Raw genomic sequence first — 13,713 nt, forward strand, 5'->3', positions numbered from 1 at the left:
ATCACAAGATGCTTACTGTTCAGACTATTTCCGTGTAAAAATTAATAAATAAATAATAAATATAATAAAAAGGTTTTTCTTTTTTTTTTACATCTTACAAATTCACAGTCGTACTAATATTAATAGGCTCCTTGCTTTCCTTTTCTGAATACGAAATCAACTGTTATAAAATTGGCTCAGTGCACTTGGGTCAGAATTTATGTTTTGCCCTATTGCCTCTAATACTGTAATGATGCCTCTGAATTGTCATGTCCAGCGAAGACAAATATTTCCTTTCGCTTCCTAATATCATACACTGACACTAAACAGTTATTAAAGGTCAGTTTTAAAGGTTGATTAGGATCTCTAGACAAATTACGTATAAAACAGTTTAATTGAGCGAAAATAAGTAACTGTAAGTATTAAACGTACAAAAAAATATCCTGCAACATTTTGTATTCCATGTCAGATAGCATGATTTCCAAGGTGACACAGGGGGATCTCATTGGCTATGCATAAGGTCAGTGAATATTAACTTCATTTACACTTGGCTGAAAACAGGCTGATGTTAACAATGGAGTCCTGCCTCTTCTGCTTAGTAATGTGAACCGAGACCTGACAGGACACTGCCATAGCGGAAGATGGATGATAGTACTAGTTGACCCTCGTCCCCTGAAGAGTCACTGCACCAGCCTCTTCCTTTCAGCAACGCAAGACCTCTCAGAGCAGCTCAGCAGCCTTCATCTTTATTTGTGCTAACAGGTCTGGACATTTTCATCGATCTGAGTTCTATACCTCTTATGCTCTTAAGCTTACTCTCTTTAGCTATCTAAACCTTGGCACAGATGTCTTTTTTGTAATTGCTTGCTACTGTCTGTTGGGAAGGATGCAATTGGACAGGCGAACATCATGTCGGCAAAGACAATGTCTTGCCGTTTAGCTCAGTTTCCCTCTGGCATTTCGGGGAAAGTGATATGTGACTGGGCCAACGTCTTAACCCGTTCAGACCCAGTGGGGATGCACTTTTTGCCAGGGCTAACTCTCCACTAAGGGACATCTAAGGGGTGCTCGGCAGTTCAATCTTCTTTTGAGAAAAAAATCAATAACTTATTACATAACCTCCCTTTTATTCCTAACACCAAGAGGAGACTTTCTGGGAGTGCTTAGAAGGGCTCTGTAGCGTGAAAATCCACCATTTGTTCTCAGTCACTTGCTCTTCTTCTGCACAACAAGCACTGATTCTCATCCCTTTTTCCCACTTCTAAAAAGCTGTTGTAGTACTCAATCAATTTGACTATTTCTATATTTTTATATCAGAAAATTCAAGGCTCTCCGTGGAATTTAAAAAAAATGTTTACACCTTTTCTGTCAGCTTTGATGCGTGATTAAATTTTTTCATTTTGATTGCAGCATGAAACTTCACATTTTAGCAGTGCAATTCAGACCAGTTTGAAAGCACTCGAAACAAATTCAACGTAAGTTGTGTTTTGTGATTTCATTTTAAAGCAATAAATAGATAAATTTATAAATGGGAAAGCTCAGAAAAGCTTAAATTCTAAACCTGTGTTGGCTGTGACACTTGATTTGAATGCACCATTTATCAAATAATGCACCGTTATTGATTATCAATTTGTTATCCACCCTTTTCTGTTTTCTGCTGTGATGACTACTGCCTTTTGCAGAAACCAGCTTTTCACTAATCACTCTCAATGACAGTGATCCTGCCCTCATCCATCAACAAATGATTTTAATTTCAAGTGATTATACTGGGGAGCATCTCCTCGGAATGGGTATGACCAGTGTTTACATAATTAAGCCCGGTAACACATGTAATCAATGGCACAACCATTTGGAACATAAATACACAACTTATCAATCAAGTTGATTGTTAAGATGCATGAAGACTTCAGGTTATTTGAAATGCAAAATAGGGTCTTGCATGGGCCTGCTGGAGTGCCTCTTAGCTCTCTGCCGTCTCACACCTTGGCTGTCATGGTCACTTTGAAACAGTCCTACCCCAGGGTGTCGGCCATCAATCACTGTCTCAGCAACTAATTTCTGACAGTTTAAAGATAAATGGTGTCTATGTTTGTTTAGCATATCTAATCTTTTGATTAATTTGCTTCTTAATATAAGCTAAAGATAAAGAAGGTAAAACAAAAAAATAGTTAATCCCTTTACACAAGATACCAGTATCCTAAGTATACTGTACATGTTTGCAGAAGTTTTTTGTGTAAACATAGTCAATCACTTTCTGACCTTTTAAAAATCAAGAAAAACAAATCAGTAATTTATTAATGTGGTGAACAGTGAAGAAAATAAATTGCAGGTATGCTTTGGTATTCTACCTATAAAAGATCCCAATATCTGATAAACACCTGCTGCTAAATCAGAGATACTAAACGGTAATATTTCCACAAGCCATTGCTAAACAGCAGCATAAAAAATATCCACTTTTCTATTGTGCAATATCCCTATTTTACAAACGAGTATGTGCTTAGCATAACAAGCATTTTATTTAGTACACGTAGCATCGTCTGTCCAAGAGGAAAAGACTGCCATTTAGTGCTGATGATTTCTACATAAAAGAGTTAAATAGAGATAAAAAAGAAGTGAAAGACAAGCTGTCCCCCTCTCATGGCTGTGATGAATGGCTTGATCACAACAGATTTTAGAGAAAATGCATGAGCACTGGGGGGGGGCTTCTCAAATGACATGAGTGACAGCTCACCTCATTTACTCCCCCGCTCTCTTCTACTTAATATTTTATACACACCTTTTTACACATGGATTTGTCATGTGTTGGGGCAGTGAAAATTGTTGTGTCTTACCACCGTTATTATAAAAAAGTAGTACCTGAAGAGAGGGCTAGAGAAGTGCTCCATGGAACACAGAATACAGTTCTAACAACGCAATAATATTACGTTTTTTAATGTCTCTTAATTCACTATGGATTTAATTTTGTATCACTGGAGAATTTTACTACATGTATTGACAAAATATTATATTTATCAAATAATAAGCACAGAGGTACACGATGTATTGGAAATGTGATGTCACAATATTAATAAAAGATATGACATTACAAGTCACTGAATTGTCTATTTCAGCCATGAAGCTGGCAACTTCACTACACACAAAGGAAATGAACTGACAGAACCACTGAATGGAAACAGAAATGTGATGTGTATATGGACATACACATGTACTGTATATATGGTATGTTAAAAGACAAAGTCAAGATTATCGAGTGTGCATCTTACACTAGTAAAAGTGACAGTTTTCAGTAATGCTGTTCTTGTTCAATCTCATGTAACAGCTTAAAATACGTTCAGTTTACTTCAGATCACTTCTCAAATTCACAACAGTAGAATCAAATGAATGGGTTACATGCTAGTTTTCTAATCATATATGATACTAAAATGTTATAGACCTACTATTGAATATTTAAGTGATATGTATTTTATGAGATTATACATGCGAGATCTTTGCTGACAATACCAGACGTTTAAAGCATTTGGACCAAAGTGCTTATTTTGGGGGGATTTTTGTATACAAGTGGTCTTCATCCCTTTAGAGTGACCACCAGAAATCCTTAAATGTTTTAATCCTAATCAGCGACAAATAATCATGTAATTTGGTTGACTGACTGCAAAATGCAGATCTAGAGCAATTGTTGTTTCTCTTTCCTATTTGGTTCTTTAACAAAACCAGCTTGAAGCCTCAATACCACAGAATGCTGTGGCTATTTTTTCTTCCTCTGTCAGGGTCATTAAATAGGGGCAGAGGGATAGTGAAGATGTTGGATTTGTTCCAAAATTGTGTATTTGGCAAGTGATTGCTTTGGAAAGCAGCCAAAATGGGGAGTGCTCTTCCAGGAGAACATAGAGCTAAACTAGAGAGCAAGTTATCATTTAATCCTAGTGTCAACATAACTACAGTTATAAATTAAAAGCCTGGTTATCAAACAATTAACATGGATTCCAATTATACTAACTAGGATTTGTTTTTGCTTCTTTGCCTTATCCTCAATTATATTATTGTTAAACAGGCAAAACAAATTATGTTTGCTATCGCAGTTTACTAATGTGACCTTATTTGTCATTTGCAAGTTGAACTGAATTAACTGGGCTCTGGAATTAGCAAGTCAAATGTTCCACAGACCTGAACAATTACATGAAAATGGTGATGTGAGAACTATTTTGCAGAGGTGGCTAGAAATATGCATTTATTGATAAAGTAATCACAGACTACTTTAATTCCACTGCAATTAGTTTCAGAAATCAATTTCAGAAAATCCCACTATCACATCAGATTATTTCTGAGATTTAAAATGCACTGCTTCAGATGGTAATTGTTAAGAAGCAAAATCCAAAGCAAGTATACAGCTGTCTTATCCAGAAGGTGCAGGGCACATATCATGTACCCAAAGGGTGGTGAAATGCGTCATCATCCACATTGAGAAATTATATTTACAAAATGTCGTGGTCTCACCCTTCCATTCAGACAGAAGATAACATAATTAGAAAGTGAAGGTTAGTTACCGCCTTAAGAATCTACTATGCATCTAAGTAACTATTTGATTAACTAACTAAATTCTGATTATTCTGACTAGTTATAACTAAGCTATAATTATTATTCCCTGTACAGATTATGTACCTCCACACATGAAGTAATTAAAATATATGTAGCTCATATTCCGAGTTTCTTTATTCTATATTTTGTAAATATATAAATAAGGCATTTAAGTGTGTTACACATTAACATCCGTACATTGCAGAGCGTAATGCACTGCCAACAGGATGTCAAATCAGTATGCCCACCTTTGATTTCAATCACGGTAAGCGAATGCTTTCTGCAGTTCACAATAAAATGTCATTTGTGAATTATTCGTCTGTACTTTGATGCAAGAAACGCAACTCTGAGTGCTTTCGCTCAGCGAGCTTCCTAGCAGTCACAGCTTCCTCCAGACAGCATTTCAATAAGATTCAGCCCAAGCATTGCAATATAAAAAAGTCTAGGAAATAAACTGAAATAGCGGTGAAAATATAACATCAGAAAGGCCACAGATGAAAGAGTCAGCTTATCCAGCTCATCTGGTTCCATTTTTCATTCATACCATAGCCAGTACTGGTTGTACAGGGAACAACATTCCCAAGGGGGAAATAAATTTGAAAATAAAAAATAAAATGCAGAAATATATAATGGAGGATATATATCACAATACATACATAAAATAATGTTTCAGTAAATGCTTATGAATATTTCTTTTCCATATTAGAAATGACATGGTCAGGTGGTGAAATGGCTATTCATAAGATTCTTTTGTTGGCAACACTGTATGCCTCCAATTTTAATACTGCAGTGCAGATGTGAAGCTACATGTGAACCACCTATGACTGAAGGCCAATTCAGACAGTACCGTGTCCGAGTACTTCTCTGCTCTTAAATTTCTCTCAACCATGAAAATATTTTCGAATCCCTCAAGAGCTAGAGGAGCTCCACGATACAACTGAACAGCCAAAATCCATCAGTAGATATACTGCGCTTCCCATCATAAGCCGGCTTCTTTGTTTTTCCTAACAAACTTGCTGTCCCTGCCATCAGAAAAAATTCACTTGTTGACTCCTTAGGCTCAATGATCTCTTCAGTAAACTCACTGGGCTCTCCTTTGTAAACTTAGTTCTAGGTTTGCTTGACGTTTTGTATTTTTAATTGAGATGAGGACTAAACATTAGCCTACAACCCCCCTGCCCGTTCAGGTGTCACTACTGTTGTTTCCTTACTGTGGTGATGTTCTAGATCTTAGCACATCATACCCTAGGCCCCCTGGAATTAAATGGCTGATTTGTTTACAAAAGTATGTGTCACTGCTCCTAAATATCTCATATAGAAAAAGTTCAGACAGCTATAATGCGGTATCTGAAAGACTAAACCGCAATAAGCATATACTATTATATATATAAAAACATGCAATCAAATTTCAATAGTTGATGGCTTAAAATTCAACTTTATCAGGATTGGTATGTCAGTCAATTGGATATTTAGCAGTTTTTGTCATCATAAAGCCACGACCTCTACAGATAACTTATGTCAGTGTGTGAATATTTTTGTTTCTGCAGTGCAAGTTTACTCTTTACACAGGTCCCACGCTGGTCCAAAACACAGAAGCCCAATGGAGAACAATACATAAAACAACCCCAATTATTACTAAAAAGTGTATTAATTTGAGGTAAATTTGTAGACCATTAATATATAGCTTAGGGGGTGTTAAAATAAAAGAAAAAATCCATAACAAATACAGTACTTTAAGGCCAAAATCTCTTCCATATCAACAACGCATTTTCACACTAGCTCTCCACCTTGATATGGGAGCATTTACAGTTGACTGTCTCTTGCTTTTCTGGTTTTGTGCCAATGTGGGATCTTTAGGTCTCTTTTATACTTGTCTAACTGAGATGAGCATCCAATTTAATGAACTTTGCAGGGCAGAATACCTAACCGCACAGTACTTCAAACAAATATTATACTGCTTAATTTCAATACTAAACAGCACTTACAGTACATGTTTTACTTAATTTGATACTGTGCTGTATTTACATTTACATGTCTTTTTTTCCACATCCTTTTGTCCATTATGTACAGGTAGTGAAAGCTTTTGTTTTTCCCATGAGATGATACCAAACTGCCTTACAACATAAATCACCAAACAGAGCATTATACAACAAAAGTAGTATCTGCCAGCTTAGGTTTAGTGCACCGTGTTAGGCTGGATGCAGACATTCACGCTAAAGGTTGTATAAAAATCACAGGATACTACACACTGTATACTTTTTATATACTTATACGTTTATATAATATGCATGATTGTTGAATAGCACTCATTGGGAAAATACAAATAAGATTTTCGGACTGCGCTGGTGATCATAAATACTGCTTTAAAATTTCCGTCAATATTTTTGAGTGAAAAATGTTGGATACTGTTCGGGAAGCGGCTCTACTTACGCTCACAAGCATCGCCTTTTTGATGAAAGCCCGCTTTGCAGATGCATTTCCCAATAGGTACCAGCCATTCCCCCTCGGCACTGCAGTGCATCTTGGGAGAGTTGTCAGCCTCCTCTTCTGCCTCACTGACGCAGGTTCCTTGCACCTCAACCAAGGACGAGAATTCCGACCCAGTGACTGTGTCTGGAAAAATGGCCAGATTCTCGATAATTGACCAGCACTTCTTGTAGTACACTTTGACAGATACCAGAGCTATACAGGCTCCTACGTCCTGAAAAGCTAAGTAAAACCCTCTTCTAGACAGGGGCCCAATTTCGCGTACTTCAGTATTCAGTTTCATCTTCCTCTCCCCAAGATCACCCTGGGTAAAGCTTTCATCAGCAGCAATAGTGTCTATTTTCACATACTGACTCTCTCGCATATTCCTGCCGATATCGGAGTCCGTTTCTTGGTAATACAAGTTGAACGTTTCCTTGCACGTCCCCAGCACACCTGGTAGACTATTACAATCCCTCAGTGTGAACTTCAGTTCCACGAAAATCCTCTGAGCATTGCCCTTCTCGATCCAGTTAGTCCGCAGCCAGTTGTTCTGATTGGGCTCCATCACCTGGCAGACCTGATAAGTTCGGATGGGTGTGTAGTTTTCATCGAGTCCGCTGATTTCTTCCCACTAAAAGGTAAAATGTAGACCTTGATGCCTAAATTCATGTTGCAAAGGTTTTACTCTTTTCCTTTCAGGCTACAGGCCCGTGTATAACTAAATGCTGATGGTAAAAACATACATCCAAAACAAATCAATGAACTATTCTACTCTCTACTTATACTGAAAATTTAACATTGTCAAACTATAACAGTGAAGCTATCAAGTAAGAGTTATTGCATGATTCACTTATAACACATTTGTAGTAATAAGAACTGCACTTTTGATTTTTAAGGGAAAGTTTCAATGTGAACAATATCAACAGGAATGCTGCCTAAAAGCAAAGAGTGGAATTACAATTCTAATTATGTTTTATTTTGTCCTAAAAACAAAAATGAACATGACCATAAAACATAAGGGATTAATAAATAACAAGGGTGACATTCACACAACTGAAGAACAAAATGAAGATTGGAAATATTCATTCATGATTCATATTTAATTTATTTTCCACAGACCTTAATATCGTGTGTTAACAAACCAATTTCATTAGAAACTAATAAGTACAAAGGTTTTATAAGTAATATGTTATTCTTAATTATAGCTTACAATGAAATACTGCATAGAACAATGTAACTATGATGACAGTTCCACACAGGAAAGTTTTTCTAATATCATCTGCAGTGTTGAACAATTTTAAAATTGTCTGATTCTGCCTTAAAGCAATAAAGTGATATAGTATCAACAACACTGTATAGTTTATATATATATATGCTGTATGTCAGGTCCATATGACTCAAATCTGATTTTTCTTTTTATATTGCCTCATAAAATATGTTTATGCTTCTCTAGACAAAGGTGTTCTATTTTTTCTCTTCATAGCCAAACGTCAAAGAGCAAAAACAAATGTTCCACATTCCAGTCCAGAACATTATCTTAGAAAAGACATGACAACAGCTAAACAAGTATCAGCCACCCAGCAGAATGTCACCCACTACACACTTTTGGAATGCTTTTTCTATCGACTTCATTTACATAGACAAACAGTCTGCAAATGGCCTTTTCTGGCCATTTGAGTCACAAGATCAGTAACACTCTCGAAGTTATCTACAAGACGGTGACGGCTGTGGTGAAATTGTTCAAGTCAAGAAGAATGATTCACTTAGACAAGAAGCTAACAGCTAATGACTACAAACATGTCTTTAGAATATTTAGCAGGGGACTGGTTAATCGCACAGTAGGGAAAATGTATATTTAAAATGGTATATATTAATTGTCTGGCTTTTTAATGTTTACGTTTTTTTTTTTAATCTGGAAGTACAGTACTGTGCTGTGCACTTCGCAGTGAGACATTACTGGCTTTAACATGAATATAGGTCTCAAATGAGTCTCCGCAGCACAATATTATAAAACTTCATTTGCGATTGCAATATTTACTAATATGTGCGTTTCAGTGCCGATAGATGTTAATTTGGTGGAAGTGTTTCACTTGCCGAAAATGTAATCACTACAAAAAAATAAGAAAAACGGGTATGTCCAAAACTCTTCCCGTTTATCCTCAATATAAAAAATACGGAAGGGCTGCAAATGAGTACCGCGACATATACAGTAACCCTGCCCGTCAAATATAGATTTACCTAAAAAAGGTGAGATTGTCATGAGAGGATATCGGTCGCAGTAAAGGTAATTTAGTACTTACCCCACTAGGAGGAGAGGAAATCCACTCCAATTCTGTCTGCTGTGCTTTAGAGTCCAGCAGGATTACTGTGGGAGTAAAGGGAGGAAATAACCATTTTGACCAAATGAAATAGGCAGCATAGGCTAATCAGCACCAGTACTGCATTTAAACTATATATTTTTTTAATTTTTCAAGTTCTTACAAATGCAATTTTAGAAATGCATTCATTAAACATTTTAACCTTTTTATCCAGTCATAGAAGGCAGTCACTGCCTCCTAATTAACAAATTGGCATTCATTTTCCCTCAAAGATGCCTTCGATAATCTCTGTGCAACGCAACTGGATTACAGATCACACAGTTTGTATTGTGCAGCTACTGGAATTCCGTCTACTGTAGGATAGGGCTGAAGCAACGCCATTTATTTCGTATTTCACCGTTACATAATATTTCATTTCGTATTTAAAAAACTGCTCCATTTCCAGTTGCTCACTTGGCAGTACACGTAAAACAAAAACTTTCGTTTTTCTTTCCCTTTGAGCCAATCTCCGCGCCGAAATCAAAAGACACTCTTCGCCTCCGGGCTACTGAGATTAATTTTCCAGCTAAAAACACAGTAAATACTACTGTTGAAGCCTCTCAACCTGTTTAAAGTATCTCATTATTAGGTTCTTTTATTCAGCAATAGATTCGAAATGTAGCTGTATATACAACAGGTTTTATATTTTCTCAAATGGATTGCCGACTTAAATATAAGGATTTTTTTTTATTTCTTTGAGACGTCAGCATATACCGCAGAATTTATTTCTGAGAGGCCAAATGAACAGAATAAAGCAACAACACTGTCACTATGCTTACATTATAGTCATTTGCGCTATAAATGTAATCTGCTTCCTGTGAGCTGGACACCTTGTAGAACATTTAAAAAACACAAAAACTTCTGAGATTTATCATTGCAGAAACCGTACGGCATTTTAAACATTAAGCGTCTCTACGAAAACGTGCATTACACAGTATGTTTCGCAGGATTTTCAGTTGCAAGTATGTATGGTGTATTAAATCTTCTCTTGTGAAAACGCTGCATTTCGTATCGCGCGAGCTAATTACTGAAGTGATTTTTGTGTTCAGGAAATTAATAAAGATATCTATGAATTCATAAACATTGCAACCTCTTCAACCGCAAAGTGTTACGGTTTCCGTACATTGACGTTTTGAACTTTTTTTATGAGCCGTCTCCAGCTGCTTTAGCGAGAAGCAAACATTCTTAAAACTTCACCTAACACATTTTTCAGGTAGAATACAAAAGCATGTCGGAAACCGCATTAGGTTGTAAACTTTCAGACGTTTTGCGTTGTCTTTCATTTTCGCATACTTTTGGTGCAGAATTCGCACAAGACAAAAGTTGAAGCGGCACGACAACGCTACGGAGAGGCATATGAAATTTGAACACTGCATGTAGACGTTATGGTCTTTACATAAGAAAGATAAATATTTAAAGACAGCAAAAAATGAGGTCTACCATTATCCCCATCTCTCATGAGCTGTCAAACGCTTTTAAGCACCGTACCTTCTTACACCTCGTAATAATGTTGCTACCCATTGAGAAACTAGCACATCTCTTGCCTCGAATCACTTCAGAACACTACCGCAGCAATATTCAGATGAGGATGAGAAAGAGAGAGAAAAAAAACTTTATCGAGCTTACCTTCTTTCACATTTTGTGCTATCCCGCTGTCCATGTAACGAAACAAATTAATGCAAAATACAATCCACACAGAAGGAATCGCTGTCGAGACCATGGTGCGATCGGAAGTTAGCTAGTCAGTGTCTGGTTTCCAACTGCTCCGCCGTGCCATTGACAACGCAAGACCAGCTCTGAATGCAGCCTCCACTCGTCTCTCACTCAAATAGCAGGAACAGCTGCTGGGAGGGGACTGAGCCACAGGCAGTGTCGGTCAGCGTGAGCGATGGAGACAGCGTCCAAACACAGCCCCCCTCGCCCTCCAAGGTGAGTAACGTCGGGCGAATGGAAGGAGGGCAGAGGCGGACTTCGTGTGTGGGACACGGGGAAACAACTTAATAACGAGAGAGAGCCGCCTCTGAAACTTGGCGAACCTGCGCCGGAGGAATTCGTGGGGAAGCTGTCCGAGCCAGAAGAGGAAGACCGATTTTCAGATGCATTATTAACTGCTTGTAGATCTCGCTCCTCCCTTAGTTATTTAGGCCTACAATTAGCGCAAAACGTTTTCATCTAAATGAAAAAGGTTATGTTTTGTTTTTTGTTAATTTTCGCACTGGAAAAGATTTTCTTTGGATGAGCTGCTGTATAACTTTGATGGGATGACCTAATACGATTTTATTTGGCAGAGGAGGCAGAATGGTAGTTTTATCCCTAACATAACGTACAGTACGTGTGTGTTGTGTGGTTTCAATTTGCGGCGTCAGAGGGGTAGCTGCGAAGCAATATGCAGTTGTAAATTTCACGATGGAAAGGAAGAGAAATTAGCGGTTCGGCAGCCGTGACACCAGCGAAATGTTGTCTTCTTTCTTTGATCGCGGAATTTATCAAAGTAAAGTAAAAATGAAGACATTTTGAAGCATGGGAAAGTTTTTCTTTTAATAAAGACCTCTTAAATGTTTTGCACACGCATGGATTTACAGTATGATTCATAATAGTGTCATATCCGTCGTCTTAACATGCTAACGCATGAAGCTGTAGGTTCTAAAAAATGTGAGCAAAGCATTACCCTTTCAGTTCGTTCTGTTGCTGACCACAAGCTATAATTGACTAGTTTTAAACTTACAAAAAACACTTAAATGTATGTATTTGAACAATGAAATATGGTGATGTATGGTACATAATGACTCGGAGGAGTATGTTTCACCTAATAGTGATGAATAAACCTTTATCAAAAGCTCCCGTGGTGCCCAGAACCCATAAAGTCAATAGCAAAACAATAAGAGTGCACTTTTTATGTATAATATACATATACATCTATATAATATTAAGTACTTTTACTTATTTGTCATGATTCTCAAATGTTTTAATATGATTTGTTTCTTATGCCCTAATGTGTATTTTGGAGGGCAATTTTAAAAGATTTATTAATGTAAACATGCACCTTCCATTTCAGGGGCTATTTATATAGTGAATGTGAAGTACCTAAGCCAAGTGATAGCTTTTGGTCCAGCTGTGTTGAGGGTGAATAGTCCCCCACTGGGACTATAGAGGGGATTAGTTTCTAGGATGTGCAGCATTATTTGCTCCATCCCACAGGCACAAAGAGGGCTGCACTGGTTCTCCATCTACAGAGGCTGGCAAGAGATGGACCATGACGAGTCCGTGACACCTGCTCTTCCTGAAAGGGCCAGTTGTGTCGTGGGAAATGACCATCCCTTCAGTGGTGGAGCAAACATTAAGGAAAGAATACTTTCCACCTTCTAGCACGAGCCTGTAAGAACTCAGAAACTAAGTAAGGCTGGACCTAGTCAGTAATGGGGTGTAAGATGGGGAATCCAGCTTCTGCTTGAAGTCATATTGTAGAATCCATAAGAGGCACTATTTCCCCGCGACCAGAATTTGCTAATCAAAAGCACTAGTACGGTGACAGAAAATACTGTGCTGTTAGATGTACTCTCTCACTTAACATCTGATGAGATGTAAAACAGAAGTCCTGACTACTTTAGGAAAACGTATAGTCAGATTTCATAAGCTAAAAAAAGGCTGGGCCTGTTCAGTGCTAGGATGGAAGGCCACCAAGAAAAAGTCAGGGGACTGCTGCAGGTGACTTTGGTGAACAAACAGGTGACACTTTTCCCTCTGGACTTTTTAACCCAATGCCCCAGCATGGTGACCAGAGACACAGTGCTTTCCTATTCATGAAGCGTTAAATTGAAGTCCTAATTACCTGGTCATTAAAAATCCCATTATACAGTTCTTAAGAGCAGGGATTTTAACCCTGATGTCCTGGCTAAATTGCTGGGCTTGCACAATCGGGTCTACCTAAGGCTTCCCCTTGATTCAAATGTTGAATTAAATTGTTTCTTCTCTACCCGATATGCTGTGGGTCTACTAGCACATGAGGGCCGCCGTTTATATTAAAAACACTTTGGGATCCTTTAGAATCAAAAAGATCTACACAAATGCCAATAAACTATATAAAGAGAGCACGGAGCTCTTTATTACAGTCCATGACACTGCATGGGGCCAAATTCTCAAGGGCTGGTGCCTTTCCCTTAGACTTATGCATTTTTCCAAAGCTTTCCCCTGCCCAAGATGGTGGAGTGCAGAACACGGGCGGGTTGACAGGACCCCTGCAATCACTGGAGCAGGATCAGCTGCTCATCCTGCCTCAGACAGGATAAATTAAGCTCAGAGTGGAGAAGGAGACAGTGTTGACAAGCTGAATCCT

General features: G+C 37.9%; 1 protein-coding gene across 2 annotated transcripts in view; it reads right to left on the reverse strand.

Annotated features, from left to right (window-relative positions):
- epha7 (eph receptor A7) overlaps positions 1-11,388 on the reverse strand; it is a 74,451-nt gene extending 63,063 nt beyond the window's left edge. The window contains exons 1-3 of one of the 2 annotated variants that reach the window (XM_088626777.1): positions 11,007-11,388; positions 9,324-9,388; positions 6,985-7,654 (exon numbers count right to left, since the gene is read on the reverse strand). In XM_088626777.1, coding sequence (XP_088482903.1) covers positions 6,985-7,654; positions 9,324-9,388; positions 11,007-11,100 — 829 coding nt within the window. In that variant the 5' untranslated portion in view covers positions 11,101-11,388. The remainder of the gene's footprint in view (positions 1-6,984; positions 7,655-9,323; positions 9,389-11,006) is intronic. The other variant, XM_088626776.1, reaches the window with a different exon arrangement.
- Positions 11,389-13,713: the final 2,325 nt, after the last annotated feature.

This window comes from Lepisosteus platostomus, chromosome 3 (genome assembly GCF_059453375.1).
Source record: "Lepisosteus platostomus isolate fLepPlt1 chromosome 3, fLepPlt1.hap1, whole genome shotgun sequence".
NCBI classification, from domain to species: Eukaryota; Metazoa; Chordata; class Actinopteri; order Semionotiformes; family Lepisosteidae; genus Lepisosteus; species Lepisosteus platostomus.